Source organism: Gymnodraco acuticeps, unplaced genomic scaffold (assembly GCF_902827175.1).
Source record: "Gymnodraco acuticeps unplaced genomic scaffold, fGymAcu1.1, whole genome shotgun sequence".
NCBI lineage: Eukaryota > Metazoa > Chordata > Actinopteri > Perciformes > Bathydraconidae > Gymnodraco > Gymnodraco acuticeps.
In genome coordinates, this window is record NW_022991760.1 from 1,062,565 (window position 1) to 1,088,591 (window position 26,027).

Sequence of the window (26,027 nt, forward strand, 5' to 3'; positions counted from 1 at the left end):
ACTATATAATAGGCCTGAGATAGGGCAGCCCTGCCTGATCCCCCTTTTAACTGGTACAGGTCTGCTCAGCCCTCCCCCCACCTTCACAACACAACATGCATCACTGTACAAACACTTCACCCAGGACAAAAAATGCTCCCCAACACCAAAAGCCTGCAATGTGGCAGCCAGAAACGTGTGATCCACACGATCAAACGCCTTCTCCTGGTCAATAGAAATAATACCAACATTTATATTATACAGTTTGCAAACATCAAAAGTGTCTCTCATCAAAAACAAATTGTCCACAATTGATCTGCCAGGGATACAATATGTCTGATCAGTACCGATAAGAAGTTCAATAAAACACTTCAGTCTGTTAGCTAAGACCTTTGACAGTATCTTATAGTCCGTACATAAGAGAGCCACAGGTCTCCAGTTCTTAAGCAGGGTTAGATCTCCTTTCTTAGGCAACAGTGAAATCACTGCACGCCTACAGGAAGCTGGAAGAGTCCCTTTCCCAAAGGACTCCATCAATACTTCTAGCAAGTCATGTCCCAGAATACTCCAGAAATGTTTAAAAAAGTCTGCAGGTAAACCGTCTATGCCCAGAGCCTTGCCGGAGGCCATCTGTGTCACCGCAGAGGTCAATTCCTCCAGCGTAATGTCAGAGCCCAGGGTGTCACTTTCGGCTGGACTCAGCTGTGGAAGACCCTGAAGAAGTTCATCAGCAGCTTCCACGTCACAACCTTCGGCTTTGAACAGGTCTGTGTAGAAGGACACTGCATGCCTCCTCATCTCAGCAGGTTCAGAGGTTACCTGTCCATCGGGGAGACACAGACATACCATCTGCTTCCTTTGGCCCACAGACCTCTCCAGGTTGAAGAAAAAGGTGGTTGGTGCATCAATGTCTCTCATGGAAGTAAAACGGGCTCTGATCAGAGCTCCCTTGGCCTTCTCCTGAAGAAAACAGTTAAGCTGTTGTTGTTTTAGGAGGGACTGTTCTATATTTCGAGCAGACACACTATCTAACTCTCTGATCTCCCTCTCTAACTGCTCTACAGCTCTCCTAATGTTTGCAGTGGAGTAGGCTGTATACTGTTGGCAGAACACTCTAATCTGAGCCTTTCCTACCTCCCACCACTGACTCAGGGAGGGAAAAGACTCTTTCTTTGATTTCCAGTTGATCCAAAATAATTTAAAATTCTCACAAAAAGTCAAATCTTGTAAAATGTTAACATTAAACTGCCAGAACGATCTAGGTTTCTCTGTGTTGGATACAACCAAATCTAAAGAAACTAGCTGATGGTCTGTAAAACCAACAGGTTGGATGTGACAGTTCACTGCACGAGTAATAGAAGAAGCAGACATGTAAAATCTGTCTAGCCTGGCTGCACTGACGCCCCCATCTAGCATTCTCATCCAGGTGTATTGTTTAACAGAGGGGTGCTTCGTCCTCCACACATCCACTAAGTCAGCCTCTCTTATCACCTGTGACAGTAAAAGGGACGACTGAGGATGCGGCTCCCGTCCTATTCTGTCTAAAGTGACATTAGTGCAAGCGTTCCAGTCCCCCCCCAGTATAACACACTCCCCCTGTACACTAGTGTCTAGCTTGTCTTTTAATAACTGAAACACAGATACACGTGCAGGGCCCTGATTGGGTGCATAAACATTAATAAAAGTGAAAAATAACTCTAATAGTTCCACTTTCACCATCAAGGCTCTACCTGCCACTATCTCTGTGCTGGATCACATCTTAACATTTAGAGAGGGGGAGAAAAAAACAGCTACTCCAGCACTAAGGTTTGAGCCATGACTGAGTACATACTGACCCCCCCACCACATTCCCCAGTCCGTCTCATTCAGGCTATCACTGTGCGTTTCCTGCAGAAATATCACATCTAATTTTTTCTGATTAAAGACCTCTAACACTAAAGCTCTTTTCTGTGCACTTCTACCCCCGTTAATGTTTAAAGAAGCAACCCTTAAAGCCTGCATTAGAGGAAGGAGATAGAGAAAAAGAACAGACAGGTACACACAGCAGAGAGGAGACACCCAGTGTTGCATGATCAATTTGAAATTATTTAGACCTTTTCAGTTTCCCCCCTTTTTTGCTTCCTTTCGTAACTTTTTTCATAGTAGTTACATGCTTCCTGAGACGATAGCGTCTCTTTTCATCCAGCAGGTCTAACCCTACAACTTTCTGAAGAGTGCTCACTGTATGAAGAAACTTGTTAGTGTCAGGGAAAAAGTCTCTCACTTCCACTGCCTTGTCAAAGGACTCATCTAAAAAGACATTAATCTCTTCCAAAGAATATATCTCTGCGTTCTGAGAGAGACTATCTGCAACTAAAACACAGTCAGAATCCCCCTCACCGTCTGTGTCCATCTCTATCACCTCATTATTGTCTGCAGCCTGTTGAAGCTCTTTTTGCCTCCCAGAATCAGACGGCAGCTCCTGCTGTGTGCCAACAGCCTCCACCTGTCCCACAGCACCAGTCCTCGCCTGTCCTGCTACATCATCTCCCACCCGTTTACCTGTTTCCACATTTTTTCCTCTCACACTCACCACACTCTCTACAATCCCTGTTTCATCTCTCACGATATTCATCCCTACTTCATCCGCACCCCCTGGGGCCCCGGCGGGTGCAACAGCAGCCCCCGCGACACCGGTCTCCGCGGCCGCCGACCCAGCGGCCGGTGTTCCGGATTGACTGGTTCCCCGATCAACTGGTTGACAGATGTGGAGGCGTGGCCTCGACTGAAATACACATTTCGATCGCTTCTTCTGTCGTTTACATAAATCTTTTGGTATATTTGGCTGGATAGGAACACTTTGATGCACATTCAGTACCAGTGTGTGAGGTTGTGCTTACGATGGCAATATCCGGACGCGAACAGCGAGGACTACAAAAAGAAAAACGAGTTGATCGGGGATGTCTGTTCAAAACATTGCGAGCTCCAATAAATCATTTAAACCAGCTATTGTTGCCAGACTTATTTCTGAATATCGGTCTTAATGTGATACCAAGTCCATCTGAGACCTGTGTACACCTTCAGACAGCCTACAAGTGAAGCGTACGTTGTTTACTCACAGTTTGAAAGCAGCGTGGAGAAGTCTTCAGCTGTGTTAAACTGTTCCTCTCAGGTAAACTGTTCCTCTCAGGTAAACTGTGATTCGCTCATGGGAAAATGGGATCCGCCCAGATTAAACTGTGTAACGACTTCTGTGGCTATCTACCAGCGATCATGTTTAATATGAAAGACACACACATCTACATGCCTTATAAAAACGGCATTCTGCAGCACTCATCCAGATAACATGTGACTGTTAACTCGTTTTGCAAAGATAGCAGCAGAAATGTCATTGCTGCATGTGCAGGGATATTAGACTTTAAAATGCTGATGGGTCATTAATGTTGGTGTCGGCAAACAATATTAGGAATCCTCTATTCAAACCACATAATATTCAGTGTCCATCGACATGAAAATAACAAAAAAGTTCATGCTGGACTCAAACCCGAGTCCCAACAGCAAAGGTCACTCCAGCCCTGCGCGTTATGAGTGCGCCACGGATCAACACGACGTATCGAACCACCACACTATAATATTTTAGACTTAGTTCATGAGAACTAAAGAGTTCTGATGAACCTTTTATGGGAAAAGTACTGCGGTGTGAATGCGCCTATTGCTTGCGCCAATGGTTCAACAAATAAAGCAAAGAGAGTATGAGAGAGACAGCAGCCCTGTCTAGAGCCTCTCTCCAGCTGAATCCTATTGGACAGACTCCCATTTACTTTGATCCTAGCCGTAGGTTCATGATAAACAGTCTTAATACACCGAATTGCATTTTCATTTAAACCAAACCTCCTTAGTACTTCATATAAAAAAGACCAACTGACACTGTCAAACGCTTTTTCTGCATCCAGACAAACCAGAACCATACTTGTGCCCTTTTTATGTGCATTATCTACAATATGGAGAGTCCTTCTGATATTGTATTGTGTTTGGCGCCCTCTAATGAATCCAGTTTGATCTTCATGAATAAGATCTGGCATAAAAGTCTCAAATCTTTTACAGATGATTGAGGTAAACAGCTTGTAGTCCACATTTAAAAGAGAAATTGGACTATCATTTTTACAGTGGTCTTTGCCTTCCTTAGGCAAAAAGGAAATAATTGCTTCCCTCCAAGATGGGGGAGCCCTGCCTTCTTTAAGAGTCCAATCAAAACAAGACAGAAGCAGAGGTGTTAGCTCCTTCGTGAAAGTTTTATAGAACTCTGGAGAGAACCCATCGCTGCCCGGTGATTTACTGGTCTTTAGCCTACTGATTGCAGCTTCCAGCTCTTCAACTGTAAATTGCGATGTAATGGTGTCATTCTCTCACCTATAGATGGCAGATCAAACGGGTTAAGAAAGTTTCTTATTGTGCTTTCATCAGCTAATGGTGGATTAGAGTAGTGTCTTATAGTACTTTTCAAATATTCTTTCTATCTCATCTGGCTCATACAGTAGTTGATTAGTTTGGGGGTCCCTTGTCCTATGAATTGTATTAGAGGCTTGCTGTTTGCGCAGGCGTCTGGCCAGGAGTCTAGCTGCTTTTGAGCCTGATTCATAATAAGACTGCTTTAAAAACCTTTTTTTCTATTTCTCCTCTGAGGATCTAATTTATCTCCCCCCTTGTTTCCTGAATTTGTTGTAATGCCGATTGATCCCCTGTACTCTTATGTTTTGTCTCCATTTCTCTCAATTGTTCTATTTTATATGTGGCTAGCCAGGCCTTTTTTTGTGATGCTGTTAGGGTGATCAGCTTTCCACAGAGAACAGCCTTCAAAGCATCCCACAGTATCATTGTCCTCTATATATATTTGTATCTCTTCCCTTAACTGTTCCACGGTGGCCTTATTATTCAAAACACCCACATTGAGCCTGTATTATTTTGTCTACTATTCAGATTTATTGACAAGCTAATCATATTATGATCCGAAACATCTGCCACCCCGATTTTACACTCTGAATAGTGTATATAATCCCGTTCTAGGGGGTGAAGTTCCCTCCAAATATCAATTAGTCCCATTTCCTGCACTGACGCATTAACAAACTTGGTCAGGTGCTTCTTGCTATTTTTGTGGCTTGTAGTGACTATGGACCACATTAAAATCCCCTCCACATATCAAAATACCCTGTCTCTAATGCAATGACGTCAAACAGTTTTAAAAATAGATTTGTTACTCTCTGGGAGGAGGGGCATATACATTGACCAATGTCACCACTGCATTTTCAAGTTTTCCTTTCACTAATACATATCGTCCCTCTTTGTCCCTAACTTCTTTATGGAGTTCAAATTGAACTGCATTTGAAATAAGGATAGCCACTCCCCTCTTCTGGCTAGGTTTGTACGAACTATAGAATGTATTTTTAAAACCAAAGCATTTTAATTTGTCATGCTCCTGTTGAGGCAGATGAGTTTCTTATAAAAAAAATAGTACTTGGGCCTTTTCTTTTTTCAATTTAGCCAGGACCTTGCTCCTTTTAACTGGATTATTCATCCCATTTACATTAAGTGATACCAATTTTATATTATTGTACAGCATTTAAATTACCCAATCCTTTGCATTCACAAAACTCCAGACAACTGAAAACTACACAGACCTGAACATCTGGCCTACGTGTAGTGAACGTAGAACGTAAAAAGAAAAACGTAGACTTTCAAGGTAGGGTGATTCCTCACCACCCTAAGTCCCCGTTGGCAGGAAGAGGGGAAAGCCTCCTCCTGGATGGCCCCTCACTAGAGGTGAAACACGCAATCTCACGCATCCTAGTAGTCCAACGGCATCCGATAACACTTATATAATCCAAATGAAGTCGTGACAAATATATACTGTGAATATATATATATATATATATATATATATATACACAGTGGGGCAAAAAAATATTTAGTCAGCCACCAATTGTGCAAGTTCTCCCACTTAAAAAGATGAGAGGCCTGTAATTTTCATCCTAGGTATACCTCAACTATGAGAGACAAAATGAGAAGAAAAAAAAAATCCAGGAAATCACATTGTTTGATTTTTAAAGAATTTATTTGCAAATTATGGTGGAAAATAAGTATTTGGTCAATAACAAAAGTTCATCTCAATACTTGGTTATATACCCTTTGTTGGCAATGACAGAGGTCAAACGTTTTCTGTAAGTCTTCACAAGGTTTTCACACACTGTTGCTGGTATTTTGGCCCATTCCTCCATGCAGATCTCCTCTAGAGCAGTGATGTTTTGGGGCTGTCGCTGGGCAACACGGACTTTCAACTCCCTCCAAAGATTTTCTATGGGGTTGAGATCTGGAGACTGGCTAGGCCACTCCAGGACCTTGAAATGCTTCTTACGAAGCCACTCCTTCGTTGCCCGGGCGGTAGGGGTGTAACGGTATCCGTATTCGTCCCGTACCATCACGGTTCGGCACATGCAGTCACACGACGAATACGCCTTTTTTTTACGAGTGGGAAAAAAGTCTGTCATTCAGGGCAGTATCCACTACACTATATATAATCCAGGGGGCGGTATTGCGCCTAAAAGCTGTTTGCCAACCGCCCTTAAACAACAAATGAAGAACAAGAAGAAACACAACAACAAAACGAACAAAATACAAGAAGAAGAAAAGTTAGTATGGCGATTTCAGATAACACACAGGAGCTAGAACTCACCTGCTTTTTTTTTTTTAAATCAGCTGTGTGGGAACATTTCGGGTTCCCTGTGGACTACAACAACGATGAAGTGCGAGTGGTGGATCGGACGAGGACGGTGTGTCGGCGTTGTTAGACAGCGGTGCGGTATGCTGATTGATTGATTGATTGATTGAAAAGTTTATTAACAGCTTGTATATTGGGTACAGTACAGTACAGCTCAAAACATACAATTGTTAAGGGGATGCAGACCAGAGAAAGACTTTCATCTTGTTTACATCAGGGTCCCCCATTTCCAATTCATCATGTCATTTAAGACATATAAGACATATTTGACATACAGATGGCTTATTTACAATTTACATACAGGTGGTTTTTTACATACAGATTGCTTGTTTACAATTTTCATTTTAGATTTCGTTCTAATACATCCTAACCGGACATTTAAGACATACCAAGTCTACAGATATACAGTTAGTAACAGAGTCTAAAATGCGAGTATATACATAGATGGGGGGGGGGGGGGGGAAGCTGTCCATTGAACGACAGGTTGAGATTTGTACCATTACCGGGGCCAGTTTTGCAATGCTCTCCCCCGAAGGTGCTCTTTAAGAGAGGTTTTGAAGGTAAGTATAGTTTTACTTTCCTTTACAGTTGTGGGAAGAGCGTTCCACCTTGATGTGGCATAATTGCGAAACGTGTATTCCCCCTTTTTTGTGCCAAATCTGGGTTTCACATGATTTGTGGAGCTCCCTCTGGTGTTATGATCATGGTATTCCTTGACCTTTGGGAAGAATTTTGACATGTACATGGGTACCATAGAGGTGTAGTGGATCTTGTAGACCAGGCCCATTGCAAGTAGCTGTACTCTGTCGTCTACTCTAAGCCATCCTAGGTTGTCAAAGTGGGCAGAGGTGAGGTGCGTTCTAGATGAAAGGTCAAGCAGTAGTCTGACCAGTTTATTTTGCGATGTTTGAAGTTTTATTTTTAGCGCCTTGGAGGTGCTATGGTACCATGACGTGCAAGCATAGTCATAGTACCCTTGAATGAGTGCTCCTGCCAGAGTTTTCAGGGTGTTCTTGTTTACCAGAGAGGAGATCCGGTATAGGAATCTAGTTCTTTGATTGACTTTTTTTATTACATTGGATGCCATTTTGTCACAGGAGAGGTTTGCCTCAAGAATAGATCCTAGGTATGTAATTTCCTTCTTACTTGTGACAATAATGTCGCCCACTGCAACTGAGAAGTCGTCGGATTTGCTGAGATTATGTTTCGAACCAAAGAGAATGGACTCTGTTTTACCCAGGTGTAATGATAATTTATTATCGGCGAGCCAGGTGCAGATTCTGCCGAGCTCGGAGCTGAGGGTTTTTTCAACCTGCAATCTGCTCCTGTCAGAGACCAGCAGGGCTGAGTCGTCCGCGAACAGGAACAAGTTGCAGTCACATGCTGATGACATGTCATTTACATAAATTAGGAACAGTAACGGACCTAATATGCTTCCTTGTGGAACACCACAGCTCACTGGGAGGGGGGGGGACAGAGTACCGTTTACCTCCACCATCTGTTCTCTCCCCTCCAGGTAGGATTGCATCCAGCTCACCGATAGTTTATCAAAACCAATTGCTTTTAGCTTGTCAATCAGAATGGGGTGATTGACAGTGTCGAAAGCCTTTTGTAGGTCCAGCATCACCATGCCGCAGTACTTGCCCTCGTCCACCTCTTGTTTGATGTGGTCGCTCAAATAAAGAAGGCATGTGTCAGTGGAGTGGGATGTTCTAAAGCCAGATTGAAATTCATAGATTAGTTTATTTTCCGCGAGGTACTTTTCGACCTGTTCATATACTATTGTTTCCATGACTTTCGAGATGGAGGTAAGTATAGAAACAGGGCGGTAGTTGCCTGGGTCCAATTTGCTGCCCTTTTTGTGCAGGGGGGTTACTCTTGCAATTTTGAAGTCTTTGGGTACTTTTCCCTGTTTTATGGAGAGGTTAATTATGTGAGCTATGACTGGTGAGATGGCGGTTGCTGAGTCTGAGGAATTTGGAGGGGATATTGTCGTGGCCAGTGGCCTTGTTAGGTTGGAGGGCGCTCAGTTTAATGAGTACCTCTGCTGTTGTTACCCTTGCTAGACTGAAATCATCTTTGCGTACCCCTAGGTTTTTGTAGTAGGTCATGATGTGATCTACTCCAAAAAGCCCTGAGTGGGAGGGTAATTTATTTACAAGAGTTGTGGCTATGTTTGTGAAAAAAATGTTCAAGTACTTGGCCACATCCAGTTTGTCTGTGATGAGCCTGTTATCTGTCTTTATGTTTAAGTTAGAAAATCTCGTTTTGAGTTTTTTACTGCAGCCAAGCTTATTGAGTAATTTCCAAAGTTCACGGGGTTTATTTTTGTTTTCCTCAGTTTTGACATTGATGAAATTCTTTTTGGCAGTTTTGATCACGGAGCTTACGTCATTTCTTAGTCTGTTTCTTTCAATTTTGAGTTCAGTCACGTGGGCCTGGAGTTCACTGCTCGTGCTTTTGGAAAGCATTGACTGACTTTTATGAAACTCAGAGCATTTTTTGTCTCTGGTTTTCATGGCGGTCAGTATGCCGGAGTGCATCCACGGCTCAGCGCGATTTTTTACCCTGGTTGTTCTTAGGGGGGCCAAATCATTGAGTATTACAGAGAATTTGTTTTTGAAACCAAGCCATGTTTCTTCAACTTGTGTACCACTGAGCTCATCTGACCAGTCCAGGCTCTCCAGTTCTAGGTTAAAGGCCTCGCTAGAGTAGTTTTTGAGGTCTCTAGATATGACTGTTTTGTGACAGCCGGCCCTTTGTTTTAGCTTTTTGCGGGTACAGAATATCATATAATGATCACTTAACCCGCATGCTATAACCCCTTTACTGGAGATCCTGGACTTGTCAGAGGTCAGAATGAGATCAATGGTAGTTTGTGTTGTTTCACATACCCGGGTGGGTTGGGTGATTAGCTGGCTGAAGCCGTGCAGATCACAAATCCTACTGAAGGACTTGAAGACGGACGTGTCTTTACGTTGCATATCCGTGTTCCAGTCTCCAATAATAATTGTCTCTACATCCCCCACATCAGCCAAACACCCATCTAATGTATCATAAAAGTCACTCTGTTCCGGTGGTCTATAGATTGTCCCGACTATTACAGATTTAGCATTGTCAAAAATAATTTCAACCCAAACAGATTCAATATTTTCATGATGCAGGTCAGTACGGTTTTTGAAATTGGTGTCTTTATGTATGTACATGCAGACACCACCTCCATTCACGTTCCTGTCCCTTCTCACTACAAGATAATCTTCAATTTCAATCTCTGAATCTGTAATGGGATTGTCCAATTTGGTCTCAGAAAAGCATAATATGCTTGCCTTACCGTTCATGAATAGCTGCCTGAGTTCAGCCAGTTTGTGTCTCAGGCTGTTAGTGTTCAGATGACAAATATGTAGTCCATTTTTGTTGCTTAAATGCACAATGTCGTCAGCTTGCAGATATTTGTCTTTGTCCGTTACAGCAACCGGCTTGTCGTGGTGGTGTGTGGTGGTGGTGGTGGGGGGACGGAGGCTCCGTTGTAGCTTTAGCCGTTGATATGCTAGCAGGGTGGCTAACAACATGGCGGATATTTGTTCCCTCGGATCTCGGTTCTCTTCCTCTCGTCACTGCCTCATGCGTGTCTGTCTGCCGAGGCGTCCCCGGGGGAATCTCGAAGTCTCCGTTTATTCCTTGGTCTCCGCTGTCTCCGCGTAGTTGTTGTTGCAGCGGAAGAGATGCTAGTTCTGATGCTAATTGAGATACTAGCTCATCGAGCCTGCAGGCCTGGCTTCTTGTCTGCACCGGGTCCGGATTCAGATGGATGTCTCCCGCTAACAATAAGACCAAGACTATCATACTTCTTCGGTCTAGTTTGCCTGACGGGGGCAAGTACTTTCGCGTCGGGTTTGCAGTTAATAATGCATGAATGCTTGCACTTCCAAAAGCGAGGTGTTTCCTTTCCTAGCCGTTGAGAAGGTAAAAGTCATTGTGGTTCATTTTATCCCCGCTTTCATTACTCTCCTTCTCTAAGTGATGTTGCCTCATTGATGAGTTGAGGTAGGAGTCCATAATCCATATTGTCAGGAGGATGAAATATGTAAAAAATCGTGAGGAATAACCGCCAAAGCGGGAGCTCTCGAAAATAAGACCACTCATAGTGAAACCGGATGTTGTTTTGCTCATGGGAACACACGCCAAACATGCTAAATCATATCAGAAGGCATCACCCAGATTTGCCAATCACCGGAGCCCGGCAAAAGACAGCAGCAGTTCAACAGCTGATCCCCGCTGTTTAAACCAATAGACATGAAAGCCGTGAGATCAAAATAAATAACGGAAGCTTTTGGCATATGTTTTTCAACGACTTTGCGCTCTTGAAACACTTTCTTATTATTTATGATGTCATATTTTCAAGACATCCTTTTTAGTTTTACAGCTTGATGAAACCTTTTTGTTTGACATCAGCCATTATAGGTAATATGGCCATCTGAGTGTGTGTGGTACTGTTTGTGGTTTGTTTTTAACTGTTTAATAAAGTTAATTATTCAAAATATCAGAGTTCCTTATTTTTAAACTGAAACTGGCACTACTGTTCAAAAATAAATAACAACAAACCTGGAATTATGCATTTGGGACTTTTTTTGCTTTTTCTTGTTGTACCGAACCGTGACCCCCAAACCGAGGTATGAACCGAACCGTGACTTCTGTGAACCGTTACACCCCTACCGGGCGGTGTGTTTGGGATCATTGTCATGCTGAAAGACCCAGCCACGTTTCATCTTCAATGCCCTTGCTGATGGAAGGAGGTTGTCACTCAAAATCTCACGATACATGGCCCCATTCTTTCTTTCCTTTACACGGATCAGTCGTCCTGGTCCCTTTGCAGAAAAACAGCCCCAAAGCATGATGTTTCCACCCCCATGTTTCACAGTAGGTATGGTGTTCTTTGGATGCAACTCAGCATTCTTTCTCCTCCAAACACGTCTAGTTGAGTTTTTACCAAAAAGTTCTATTTTGGTTTCATCTGACCATATGACATTCTCCCAATCCTCTTCTGGATCATCTAAATCAGGGGTACTCAAATACAAATCTTAAAGGTCCAAAATAAATGTTTCAATTAGACAAAGGTCCGTTTATTACGGTCATTCAAACTTTTAAACAATTGCAACAAGATTCTTAACACGAGTTTGCAAAAACAAAAATAATCTGTATGCAGCAGTTTTCATTGTTATTGTGTCTGTGCTTGACCCCTCAGAGTTGCAGTGTAAGAGCTGCACAGTTATGAATAAAGGCAGCTGCACCCTCTTTCATTCAGCATTCCCATTATTGCTTTATAAATGTATTCCCCCTTGTGTGTCCACTGAGGTTCGTCAGGCCCAACACATCTTCAACAAACTCCCCCTTTGCCTCATCATAAAAACTCACAAACACCAGCAACTGAGCATTGTCAGTGGTGTCAGTGGAAATGCACTGTGCATTTTTTATTCCATCACAAAGCTGATGAATCAAATCACCAGCCAGTATTTATGTTCTTCTGGTTGCTGTGGAATCTGAGAGGGGGATTTGCTTGATTTGACCTGTTATTTCCTCTTTTTGTTTGCCTTCAACATGGTCTCCATCACTTCAGTCATGCATTCTTTTATACTTCAGTTATTATCCAGTGGAAAGTCCTTACCTACTGGCCTAGTTCAATCAAAGTGGTTACTTTTTTTTGGCTGGGCAGTGTAGTTTTACACACCGTCTTATTTGACTTTCTCAGGACTTAAAACAGTTTTTTGGGGGCAGACCCCCTCAAAGAAAAAAATATATTTACACACGTAAGGTCATCATCTTAATAGTTTGGTATGCTCATCCGTGAGCAGAGCATCAAGTTGACATGTCTATTACAGCTGAATGCGGCGATTACCATTTTGTTCAGCAAAACGCCTCACAAACGTATTAAGATCAACAGCTTTAGTGCGTTTTGATTCAATGCTGAGTACAGCCAAACTGACAGTCTCTTCTCTGTCAGTGTAGACCGCAAATACCTCATTCCTTCAGTGCTTGGGTCCGAATGCTTCTCGTTTTGCGCCGTCCAGTTCAAAATGAAATCGCCGCCAATCGTATGTCCACGCTCGCGCCAGGACCGGGGTTACATGACGTGCATCTTGTGCTGCATTCACTTGCACTCGGACATTAGAGACTTTCTCTCATAAATGTCCGATGAGCCACAACTTTTCTTTCAAAACAAAGCTGCCAACTGGGGTGGCAAGGCCTATTTTTAGGGTGTCAGTTGCCACCCCGGTAGGTGAAACTAGGCTACTAGCTACAGTACAGATGGAACTAGATGAGCTGTTAACTCTCGCTCTGAATCTTTTTTTTAATTTAATTCTCGCTCTGACTTAGACAGGTTGAAAGAGACACACACATTGGCTGCTTCTCAGGTCGACTATTTTCATTTCCTCGCTCCTCGGTCCTCGGTCTCACCGGAAGTTGATTTGCCTGCGCCATCTTGAGTACCGTCCCATGGCTCTTATTTCGGCCGGAGGACCGAGGATCGAGGAGCGAGGAGCGATCATGGAGGAGCGATAACCGAGGAACCACCAGATCATCCTCCGATGAAATCCTCAGATACTCACCCCGCCCCCTTACTGTGTATCGCTCACTGATTGGACGAGGCAGTGCATGCACTGATCTGATGCTTCTTGACATGAGAGCAATACCCCAGCGGAGTGAAGAAAATACATGAACCTCACGGGACTCACTCCTCAGTTTATACTGTGTTTTGTTTCAATTCATGTATCATTTAGTTACAAATATGTGATATATCTAAACAACAAAGTGGTCAAACATTTTTTTATTCATTTATTGGAAACATTTTCATGATCGCTTTTTTCGTTTATACATTTTAAGAATGGCGTTTATCTTTTTTGAGAATGACTTCTTATTTTATTTCATGTATTTGGATCTACAACAGATGATACTAATGTTTATGTCAGTAAATGTGCACTAACAGAGGCGGGGGTGTTTGTGGAAATAACGGGTACAGAGCTGGCTGCTGCCAGACGAACAGCTGTGCAGCGTCATTACAAACGGACGTCGCTTCACGTGACGCTCCGGAGGAAAGGACGTCCCATTACTCTTAAAACTCATTTCCCTGCTTCTCGTGGTTTCCTTGCGTCCCTCCATGCTTCCCTGGTGGGAGGGACTAAACGCAGGGAAACGACGCAAGTGAGGGAAGCAAGGATTTCATTTAATCGACCTGAGAAGCAGCCATTGTTCCCACCCGCATTCCGCGAAGACCCGCCCTACTGTGGCTCTGATTCGCAGATTGTTTGGGGGGAAAAAACGCTGACTGGATGCTGAATGTGATTGGACCAAAGCGTTGACACACACAGGTGGAACACAGTGGAACAGTCAGACATGCAGAGCGCTGTTTGCAGTGGACATAGCGGAGAATTTTGACTCGTTGTGAATGCGTTGTGGCGATGTCTCACATATAATACAGAGAGATAATACATATGAAAAGTATAATTTGCTCAGAGTCCGGAGACAGTGGTGGTTCGGTCCGGATCCGGACCAGAGTCCGTAGTTTGAGGATGCCTGATCTAAATGCTCTCTAGCAAACTTCAGACGGGCCTGGACATGTACTGGCTTAAGCAGGGGGACACGTCTGGCACTGCAGGATTTGAGTCCCTGGCGGCGTAGTGTGTTACTGATGGTAGCCTTTGCTACTTTGGTCCCAGCTCTCTGCAGGTCATTGACTAGGTCTCCCCGTGTGGTTCTGGGATTTTTGCTCACCGTTCTTGTGATCATTTTGACCCCACGGGGTGAGATCTTGCGTGGAGCCCCAGATCGAGGGAGATTATCAGTGGTCTTGTATGTCTTACATTTTCTAATAATTGCTCCCACAGTTGATTTCTTCACACCAAGCTGCTTACCTATTGCAGATTCAGTCTTCCCAGTCTGGTGCAGGTCTACAATTTTGTTTCTGGTGTCCTTTGACAGCTCTTTGGTCTTGGCCATAGTAGAGTTTGGAGTGTGACTGTTTGAGGTTGTGGACAGGTGTCTTTTATACTGATAACGAGTTCAAACAGGTGCCATTAATACAGTTAACAAGTGGAGGACAGAGGAGGCTCTTAAAGAAGAAGTTACAGGTCTGTGAGAGCCAGACATCTTGTTTGTTTGTAGGTGACCAAATACTTATTTTACCGAGGAATTTACCAATTAATTCATTAAAAATCCTACAATGTGATTTCCTGGATTCTTTCCCCCCATTTTGTCTCTCATAGTTGAAGTGTACCTAGGAGGAAAATTACAGGCCTCTCTCATCTTTTTAAGTGGGAGAACTTGCACAATTTGTGGCTGACTAAATACTTTTTTTGCCCTACTGTATGTGTAATATGAATCAGCTAGTCTCGGGAGGGATCCGCTCATACTCTTGTAGCCTCTTCCTTACTCTGCTCGCGGTCTCGGTCCCACCTGCACTCCTCTCTCCGACACGCTGCCATGTCTTGGTCTGGTGGAGACACTCCATCTCCGGGTACAGCTCCGAAGCGTTGCGGTCTGGTATCTCCACGGAGAAACTTCTCCTCCTCAGCTCCTGCGCTGCGTATGTGCGTGTTCCCGAGTCCCAGTGAATGCGCATCCTGTCGAGAGGTGTCTGGAAATGTATATTTTTCTCCTTAAGGACCCTCTTTATTCCCACGTACGCCTTGCGCTTCAGGACGACCTCCGTTGCATAGTCGTGATCGAACGATAGACGTCGCCCTTCCATCAGTATCTTCTTTTCCCAGGCCTCTTTCAGTACCATTTCTTTGGTGGTAAACTCCAGAAAGTTCACCACTATGGAACTTGGCGTGCATTCTTTTCCGGTTTGCGAGCCAGAGCTCTATGAGCGCGTTGTATCTGTAGGTTGGTGTCTGGTAAAGCGAGTTCATTTTTCAAAAGTTGATCCACAAAGTCAGACATGGAGTTACCTTCCTTCTATATAGAAATGTTATTCATTGGGATAAACCTCTTGAGATGCATCATCTCGTTTTCAAGGGGGTCCCGTCTTCTCTTCGGGTACTCCATAAATGCGCATTTTATTTCTCCTGGATCGACCTTCCAAATCCACCAGTTTCTCCTGCATGGCTCTCTGTTCTTTCATTGATTTAATCAACGCATCTGACATAGCCATGTTTACTGTCTCCGCCTCATCGGTTTGTTCCTCCGCTTCTTTCAGCCTAGTTTCATTGGCCTGGGCTAGCGCGGAGTTCGCACATTTCCTGCTTCATATCTTCGAGTTCAGATTTCATGTCTCCCTTAATTTCTTCTTTAAGTTTGTTTAAGTCCACTTTATGCTCAGCCCTGAAATCGCGTATTTCCTGGAGCACTGATGTCTGGTGTCTACCGAGTCCTGTTGTGAGCTAACGGAGCTAACGGAGCTTTGAGCGTCTTCCATATCCGGTGAAATCTGTCTTTCTAGTTTGTCACCTTTCTTTTGACTTCTAGTTCTCTTTCCCCCTCTCATTCCAATAAAAATTACATTGATTTGAATATTAATTGGCGAGTTAAGGGGGTTGGTTTCCAATCGCTATCGCGAGCCATGAAAGTTTTTAATTTGAAGAAGCCCTATTGTGCTTTTTCGGGTCTACACTCTCCTGCAGTGTGTTATTTAGGTTTTTGTGCATGTAAATGGTCTGCAAAGGCTAAAATCCCTGTGTTTCTTTCCACCCCTCCCCCCCTGCCTGAAACGCCTGCCTCCATTGGACTCCTTTGTTTACTTCCAGAACAAAGTGACATCACTACACTAAAAAAACTGAAGCGTTGACTTTAATTAAATGTATTATGTCAACAAAATAATATTAAGTTGAACCTATTTTTTTATTTAAAGTGGACCTATCATGCTATATTTGAAATATATATTGCTGGGCCATACCTATACAAAACATGTCTGTGAAGTTTTTTTCAAAATACCAAACAGATCACCCATTGTAGCCATGCCTCTTACTGCTCAAACCCCTCTTTTGAAGCCCTGTTAGAGAAACGCGGATCTTGGGTCCTTTGCTTGAAAAAAAAGAGAAGAGGAGGCGGAGCTAATGCCTGATCAGAATTCTTCCACATATTTATGTATAAAAGACATCACAAAGTGCATTTTGCATGATAGGTCCCCTTTAAACTGTATAGTATTGCTTTCAACTAACATAATACAGTTATGTGAAATCTGTTGACGTAATACATTTAATTAAAGTCAACGTTTCAGATTTTTCAGTGTATGTAACATTCAAACTTCTATTGGCTAGCGCTCCAACACATCACACATACGTGATAAGGCTAAGGGGTGGGACATGTCTTGCCGGCCAGCTAATGAATCAAAAAAGGCTTGGCTCTGGTCTCAGACAGAGGGTGAAAAGAGGTGCTGCAGTATAACCCGACAAGTTAATAGAACTCAAAACTTTTTTATGTTTTCAATCAATCAATGTTTATTTATATAGCCCAATATCACAAATATTACATTTGTCTCAGTGGACTTCACAGTTTGTACAGAATATCAGTATGACAATACGACACCCTCTGTCCTTAGACCCTCACATCGTACAAGGAAAAACTTCACAGTTTAAAGGGGAACATGGGAGAAACCTCAGGGAGAGCAACAGAGGAGGGATCCCTCTCCCAGGACGGACAGACGTGCAATAGAATGTTAGGAAATGCATGTGTCTGTAATAAGAAGATGAATCCACGAGGATGTCAACAATCCTGTGGGAGCCATCAGGGAAGTAGTATGATGAGAGTCAGGCAGGACCACAGTGACAGGTTCAGCCACGACTCAAATACAGGACTCAGGATAGAGGATCCAGGACACAGGACCGCAGCAACAGGATCAGCCACAACTCAGGATCCCGGCGTAGATAGACACCAAAAAGAAATTTGGGAGACTTTCATATTTTATTGAAAAAAAGCTACATACCATCAAAAAACAGCTGCGGGTAAAATGTACCCGTTGGCGGTTCTAGTGTTAAGGAAATGCCTATTGCACAACATAATGTTACAGCACCAGAAACTTGAGCCTCCAAAATAACCAATCAGTTGACATACATCCTCTCTACAAAAAAAAGAAATTAGCTAGTTGTACCTAATAAACTGGCAACTGAATATATATTTACAGTATAATTTCCCCCTACTATACATACAAAAAAAATATGGGGAACACTAGAGATTATTTTGTATTGAACACTGATGCTGCAGAAAAGAAAGCCCTCTCTTAATTGTGTATTTTATTAAATCACGTGAGCCCATTTTTTACACTGAAACCTAGAGCTTAATTTCAAATAAATCCTAAAGTAGATTATGTTCAACATATCCATTGTGTACCTTACAATAATTACAATTCTTATGGCAATATTCAAATCTTGGAACCTGAATGGGATGTGAGCAACACAAGAGATAATGTTTGATTAACAACACCTTAGTGACAGAATCAAGCTTTGATGACACCAGGACAGTTCATACTTTTTCAAACTAAATCTATCAGTTATTATAATTTTTTCATTATAAAAGTTCAAATAATTGTCTTCCTGCGACAGAGCTCCTGAAACAATGTAACAAGATAAACTATATTTTTTTGATGATCTGTCACATACATTCAAAACAGTTATTATGCTGACTTACATGCCACAGCCTCAGAAACCTGGAGTCATCAATATATATATATTTTTTTTTATTTAGCCTTTATTTATACAGGTGTAGATCTCATTGAGACACAAGGTCTCATTTTCAAGAGAGACCTGTCAGTGGTAACACTACCACACAAAGTTACAGACGGACAGGACACTAAACACAGAGGCAACACTAAAATACAACATCGTAAAAAAGTAGTCATTAAAATCCATATACAGTCAGATATAGCAGGTGCAAACACCCACAGATGATTTCTCCAGCTTTTTTAAAATGAGTTTAAAATCCGTGATGGGTATCAAAGTGGTCAGCTTAAGTTCCTGCTGAAGTGTGTTCCAGGTCGAGGGGGCTGAGTATGATATGGCTTTTTTCCCAAGCACCGTGCGTACTGAGGGGACGGACAGAGTGATGTAATGTTGAGATCTTAGTCTATAGCTGTACTGTTTGTGTGATATGTAAGTGGATATGTAGAGGGGCAGCAGTCCAAGCATAGCGGTATAGATGAGTTTGTACCAGTGCAGTGATCTGCGCATTGATAATGATGTCCAGTTGACTAAAGAGTACAGCGTGCAATGGTGTGTGAGGGGTTTACAGTTGGTTATGAACCTCAGAGCCCCATGGTAAACAGCGTCCAGCAGATGAAGGGAGTGAGCTGAGGCGTTCATGTACACAACATCCCCGTAGTCCAAGAGCGGCAAAAATGTGGCAGCTACAAGCCGTTTCCTCGCACTTGTGGAGAAGCAGGCCTTATTTCTAAAAAAGAATCCCAGCTTTAATTTCAATTTCCTTAAGAGATTGTCAATATAATAATAATAATCCTTATATTTATTATAGCGCTTTATCAAAGACTCTCAAAGCGCTTTACAAATACACATTACACACACAGATCATACATGTAATGGTCATATACTGTGGACATTACCCACAGGAGCAAATTCGGGTGAAGTGTCTTGCCCAAGGACACAACGGCCTGACGCAGTGGGGCGGGAGCGGGTTTCGAACTGGAGTTCCCCAACGCCCCCTTGATCTGATGATCAAACGCACAGACCACTGCGCCACCCGTCCCTAAATATGTGGTTTGAAGCAGAGATTTTCATCTATGGTGATGCCTAAGTATCTGTAGGTGTTAACAGCTTCAATGGGGTTATGCTGTGCAGACATGATGCAGGGAAGAACAGTTGGTAACTTTTTCTTATTGGAAAACAACATGACTTTTGTCTTATCTGAATTTAACACCAACCTAAGGTGGAACAGATGTGACTGAAAAGTGTCAAAAGCAGACTGCAGACGTTCAAATGCAAGGGCAACAGTGCTAGCACAACAGTACACAACAGTATCATCTGCATATAGATGTACAGAGGCATCCATACTTTGACCCACATCATTTATATAAATAGTAAAAAGGGTCGGTCCCAAGACCGAACCTTGAGGAACGCCTCTGGGCACATTAAGAAAGCTTGAGGAGAGACCGCTGAATTTTACACATTGCTTGCGATTTGAAAGATAGTTTGCAAACCAACCAACAGCTTGGTCAGACAGGCCTATATGGGATAACTTCTGGCACAGAATGCCATGGTCCACAGTATCAAATGCCTTGGATAAGTCTATAAAAAGGGCAGCACAGTAGCTCTTTGCGTCCAAGCCTTCAACAATGTCATTCACTACTTTCAAAGCAGCCGTTACTGTGCTGTGCTGCTTCCTAAAGCCTGACTGGTGAGGAGATAGAATGTTCTTCAAGCTTAAATATTCTTTGATTGGATCATTCACCAGCCTTTCAAGTACTTTAGCTAAAATAGAGAGCTTGGAAATTGGTCTGTAATTATTCATCACCATGGGATCACCACCTTTCAATAAGGGGAGAACATTTGCAGTTTTCCAAACATCTGGAATGACATTGCTTGTTATAGAATGATATAATACACAATATTAAAAATCAGTTCATAGTCATTAGAACATTAGCGGTGAATTAACTTTTTTAAATGTTTGAGTTAAAACAACCCATTTTCTTTCAGAAGCTTGTAATGTTCGGTCTTAAAGTGTGCAGCACAGGCGGTATGAGAAAAATAAAGAGCTTTTTGAACATTAAACCATGGAGACATGTCACAGAGAAACTAAAACTAAATACTGATATACACCTGAAAATAAGCAGGATATGTCCCCTTTATCTTACTGTTGCATTGTGCTTTTTGCCCCCCCCGCCCCCAGTCTCCAGGCTCAGACTCACCCTCTCCTCCAGGAGCAGAGTCCTCCAGCAGACTCCTGCTGCAGGACGACGGCTTCCAATCTTCTCCCTCCAGTAAAGAGGTGTTAACCCATTATTACATATTGTCTAATTCTCACTTTTGTACATCAAGTTGTATTAATGTTTGATTCATTCATTCTCCTCTCCTTTTAATATAGACCAAGAGAAGCCTTGCATCTTTCCCCACATATGTGGAAGGTGAGTGCTTCATCTCTGTTGCAAACAGTGGAGTGAGAGTTAGAGGAATTCTGAAAAAGATGCTACGTTAGTTATTGTAATGTATCTCAGTGATTTTGCAGCTTGTCACTATGTTTATTGAGGATATTAAGCTGGGATACCTGAGCCACAAAATGGCTGCAGTTCCTCCAGTGATTGAGACATGCCAAAAACAAACATGAATAAACAGATTTTGAAGTAACCAAAGTACAGTACTATTAACAAAAAAGTATGGAAGAAAATAAAACAATCAACACGGTAAAATATGGAAGACTTGCAGACAATGTAACATGCCATCAGTGGTGTAAAGTAACTAATAAGTACAATTTTGAGGGACAGTTTATGCTACTTTGTACTTCTACTCCACTACAATTCAGAGGTAAATGGTGTACTTCTACTCCACTACATGTATTTGATACCTTTAGTTACTTCACAGATGTGGATGAATGATGTGAAATATAATCAAGTGTTAAATCAGACTTTAGTTCCACCTGGAGTAAATCCACCAGCTACCCTGCAGTATACAAAGTCATTCAAACTAGCTGCACCTTTACCAGCTTTGAGAACACTTTCATGATCAATCATTATAAAACATATCATATATATTATTCTGAAATGGACCAATCAAACAATGACAACTTTAAGGATGTTATGCTGTTGTTGCTATTATTATTACTTTTATACTTTTACTTGAGTAACATTTTGATTGCAGGACTTTTACGAGTGACAGAGTAAATCCTACACTCTGGTACTTTTACTTTTACTTAAAGATCTGAGTACTTCTTCCACCTCTGCACACCATCAACAGTGATGGTAATTGCTGGGTTCACAGAGGTTTTAGTTGTCACAGGCACAACGACATGGCAAACCTACACTGTGACTGTTTAGTTTGTACTCTGGTGATACACAGTTATTGGCCTGCACTGCTGATCTAAGCCCGCTGGAAACGCTGTGTTAGCATTTCCTTAACGCTAGGGCCTTCAGGAGCAAATAGAGATTTAGAGGGGAGAGACAGGTGAGGAAGGGGGGATGGGGGGATGAGGAAAGGTAGACACACACACACACGCTATTAAGAAATTGCACCCCTACAACAATGCTAGAGGACATAGAGGCTATCAAAAGGGCTGCTGGTCTGGTTGTATCCGTCATGTAAAATATGATTGTACACATATTTAAACAGTGATATATTGGTAGATGATAAAGAGAGGACTCAATGTCAATTCAGTTTAAAAAGATTACATTTTATATAAAAAAAATGTGATGGATGAACTCTGACGATTGCTACAGTAATAGGAATCAAGTATGATTTTGTGAAATGGCTTCTCCTTCTTTTTGAGGTGAAACATAGTGTTTCAGAGGGAGATTCAACCATTCACCCCCCCCCCCTTTCAGTCCCAGGCCCATGTGACCCAGAGGACCTGATCGATGGGATCATCTTCGCAGCCAACTACCTGGGCTCCACCCAGCTGCTGTCGGATAAGACACCGTCCAAGAACATCCGCATGATGCAGGCACAGGAGGCGGTCAGCCGCATCAAGGTGAACACACACACACACACACACACACACACACACACACACACACACACACACACACACACACACACACACACACACACACACACACACACACACACACATTCCTGTAGTTTGTGCCCACACTGGTCTTTACCTTATGTTTGCCAGACACAGTCAAGTCTCTTATGTGTAGCGAAAAGTCAAACTGTTGCATTTTAGTTTTTGTAACAGTTAAATAAACTATATTATATATATATATACCTAACTATGACTTGTTTTGTAGTCTGTGCCATAATTATATAGATTATTCAGTCTGAGGACCACCAGCAGCAACGTGACTTTTTGCTCCTCAGGATAGTTTCTGAGGAAAGATGTTTCACTCTGTAATACCACAGCTGACTGTATCTCCAACAACTGCAATGGAGTGAGGCATCTTTCCTTTAGCTACATATAGCTACAAAAAACACCATGCTCATTTAACTGCAGTTAAATTACTGTTCTTACAGTAGATGTTATGAGACTTGGAGAAATCACATCATTGTCTAGAGTTTTATTTGATTAAACTGGTGTCTATTTGGAGAGGAGCCGATGATAAACATGAAGGTTTTACATGAGTTTAGGTGCAGGAAATGTTGTGACTTTTAGACATATTTGTATGGAAATGTTTATCTGCCTTTACATACAGCCGAGTATCATCCGCTTAGCACTGGATATTAGTTCTATGACTATGTTTAATTTGGCAAGGCACTTAAAGAAAAACAAAGGACCAATCATTATACTCTTTGTACAGCTTTTCACTCTTAGAGAATGTAAAGCTGAAATGTGTGGTCATGTACTGCTGTACAAAACCTCTCAGTCTGTTCTGGAGCCAAAACAACAGAGACACCTGCTGGTGGAGAAAGGGTTATGCAAGAGGCCAGGCTCCTACTGTAATGAGTGCATGCATTATCAGTATGAACAGAGAAAGAACCCTGACCAAAGTAGGGAGTGTGGACTGGTAGAGAGAGGTCCCAGTTCACCTCCTGGGCACTGTACAATGGATGCCTAGTGCTCCTCGCACTACGATGGGTTAAATGCAGAGATAACATGTCACTGTGTGAGCTGTGTTATGTGGGTGTTAAATAAAGAGGGTTTGATTCAAATCCACCATTTCCATTTAAAATATAAGCTTAATATCTCATCCAAAAATGTGTTACTGTTTTCTGCCTTTTCAATTTCAGAACATTTGACAATACATAATCTACTTTCTGTATTAAAAGGTTAATACATCTCCTTAAGATTACACAAAACCCTCAGTTCTGCCATTGGTGGGACTGATTCTGTGATGCTCCAATAACGCAGTTCCACAAATCCAAAGCAACCACCAAACACACCTGCTGAAAGAATGTGACATATGCCGTCCCTGCCTCTGTGTGATCCTCTCAGTCCTCCTGTGCTCGCTCTAACCCTTCACTCTCCTCTCTGCTTTATTCCATGCCTGGCAGACGGCCCAGAAATTAGCCCAGAACAAGAAGAAGGTGCAGTACCTCTCTTTTTCCTCTGATTGGCTCTCTGTCTCTGTGTGTCTGTCACTCTCATGGATTGTTGTTCTTTTTCTGACTCCAGCTTCGTCCCTTCCTTCAATCTCCAGTCCCTTCCATATTGTGTATTCCCTTCCAGTTCACGCATGATTTGGAACACTAGCTCTTCCCTCACAGTGTGCTGGATGCAGGAAACAGCTGTAATCTTTCTCACACTGTGCTGGCTTTGTGGTTGTGTTAAGTGTGCTTTCTATCTCTCCTGCTGATTCTGTAATTGTAATGCTACTATGTATACATATATATTACCTATGGTTTGCTAACCCACCTAGAGTCAAAATGCCAAGTAATCTCATTAGTTTGTCTCTGAGGCCTGAAATGTAAGAAAGCTATGCTGGTGGCTGCAATGGGGCTCTGCTGGGCCTTAAGCTCAGTGTCCAGCATCCTCATAATGACAATGATAGCATACTGATTTTTTAAAGGTTAATGTCAACCCTGGTCATGATAAGAGAAGCAGCCCCGAGAGGCATTGTGAGTTTGACCTGATGATGATGATGCTGCTAGGTAAACAATCATGGTCAATAGGATTGATCCACTGGGGACCATGAATGTCTGGCAGATTTCACAGCAATTCATCCAAAATGTGTTAAGATATTCGAGACAGAATATCTCCAGCCATGGTTAAAAGTCTGAATTTGAACCTTTCAGTTCATCATGTATTATCATATTAAAGGACCATGCTCTAATGCACATGCTGTATTAGTTTTACTATGAAATGATTTGTTGTAAATCACAAGTGCCCTTTATTTCAAGCATTTCTTGCTCAACACTAAAACATGTACTTTTACTTATTTTTAACACACTGATAGATTGCTGTCTTAATAGTGTATTGTCTTAATAGAGTACTTTGTTATTCAATTATTTTCTCCAGGGTGAAGTCTTTAAATTGATTGATTCTATACTCTTGCTTCTGTTGCCAAAAAAAGTAATAATCTGAAACGTTAACTTTAATTAAATGTTTTATGTCAACAGGTTTCACATAACTGTATTAGGTTCATTCAAATCAATAATTTTAAGTTTAAATATAAATAATTAGGTTCAACTTAAAATTGTTGCTTTCAACTATCCTAATACAGTTATGTGAAATGTATTGACATAATACATTTAAATAAAGCCAACGTTTCAGTTTTTTCATTGCATGCTCTGGATGGAATAACACGTTACTGACCTCTAACTTTAGATGTCTGTTCATTCAGGAACATCTGCTCATGAACGTTTCTGTCTATATGTTCTGTGTGTGTGTGTGTGTGTGTGTGTGTGTGTGTGTGTGCGTGTGTGTGTGTGTGTGTGTGTGTGTGTGTGTGTGTGTGTGTGTGTGTGTGTGTGTGTGTGTGTGTGTGTGTGTGTGTGTGTGTGTAGGCCCCTGAGGGAGAGCCTCAGCCCATGACGGAGGTGGATCTCTTTATTTCTACCCAGAGAATCAAAGTGCTCAACGCTGACTCTCAGGTACTCTCTGGTTTTTATAGCCTTCCATCGGCAGGAATATTACTGATGTTTAAATGTTTTCGTATCTGATTTGATCAGAGTCTAGCCAATCCTATCGACCTTAAATTGATGGTTAATTTATTATTTGATTAACCATTAATGCTTCTTATTCATGTCCAGGTCATATACATTAATACAGTTATTATGTCATAGGAATTTGTGTAACTGGAAAGGTGTGAGAGAAATTTCATTTGAAATGTCAATAAGATCATTCACTTGGTTAATAATTATAGGCTGTGAAACAGGTATTAAACTGCAATTTATGTCTGCTTAAAAAGTTTTTAAAAAGTCTTAACAATTGAGTCAAGATTGAGTACAATATTGGAGTGGTGCAGGAATGAGTCCTAAAAACCTAAAGCTCTACCACTTGTGAATGTTTGAAGCATGTACCTGTCTTAATACGGGGTTGCTAACATGTGGCTGAATGAGACATCTTCATGCTGAACATTAGCCGCGTTAAGTATTGCGGTGGTTATGCACAACCAGAGAACTGTGATGAAGTTCTCTTTTAGCTTAACGTTCAAAATCAAACGTTAAGCTAAAAAAAAATGCAGTGCTTTCTAGATTAGAAAACACTGAAAAACAGAAGAAAGATGAGTGAAAGAACTGTAAGATATGAAGCTGTTTTGAAGCAT

The 26,027-nt window shown here is 42.0% G+C and overlaps 1 protein-coding gene across 1 annotated transcript in view; it reads left to right on the plus strand.

The window, feature by feature from the left end:
* apba1a (amyloid beta (A4) precursor protein-binding, family A, member 1a) overlaps nt 1-26,027 on the plus strand; it is a gene marked incomplete in the record, with an annotated part of 144,079 nt that overhangs the window by 104,959 nt on the left and 13,093 nt on the right. Inside the window, 5 exon segments of the mRNA XM_034199257.1 lie at nt 20,561-20,659; nt 20,756-20,795; nt 22,206-22,351; nt 23,815-23,847; nt 25,267-25,353. Coding sequence (XP_034055148.1) covers nt 20,561-20,659; nt 20,756-20,795; nt 22,206-22,351; nt 23,815-23,847; nt 25,267-25,353 — 405 coding nt within the window.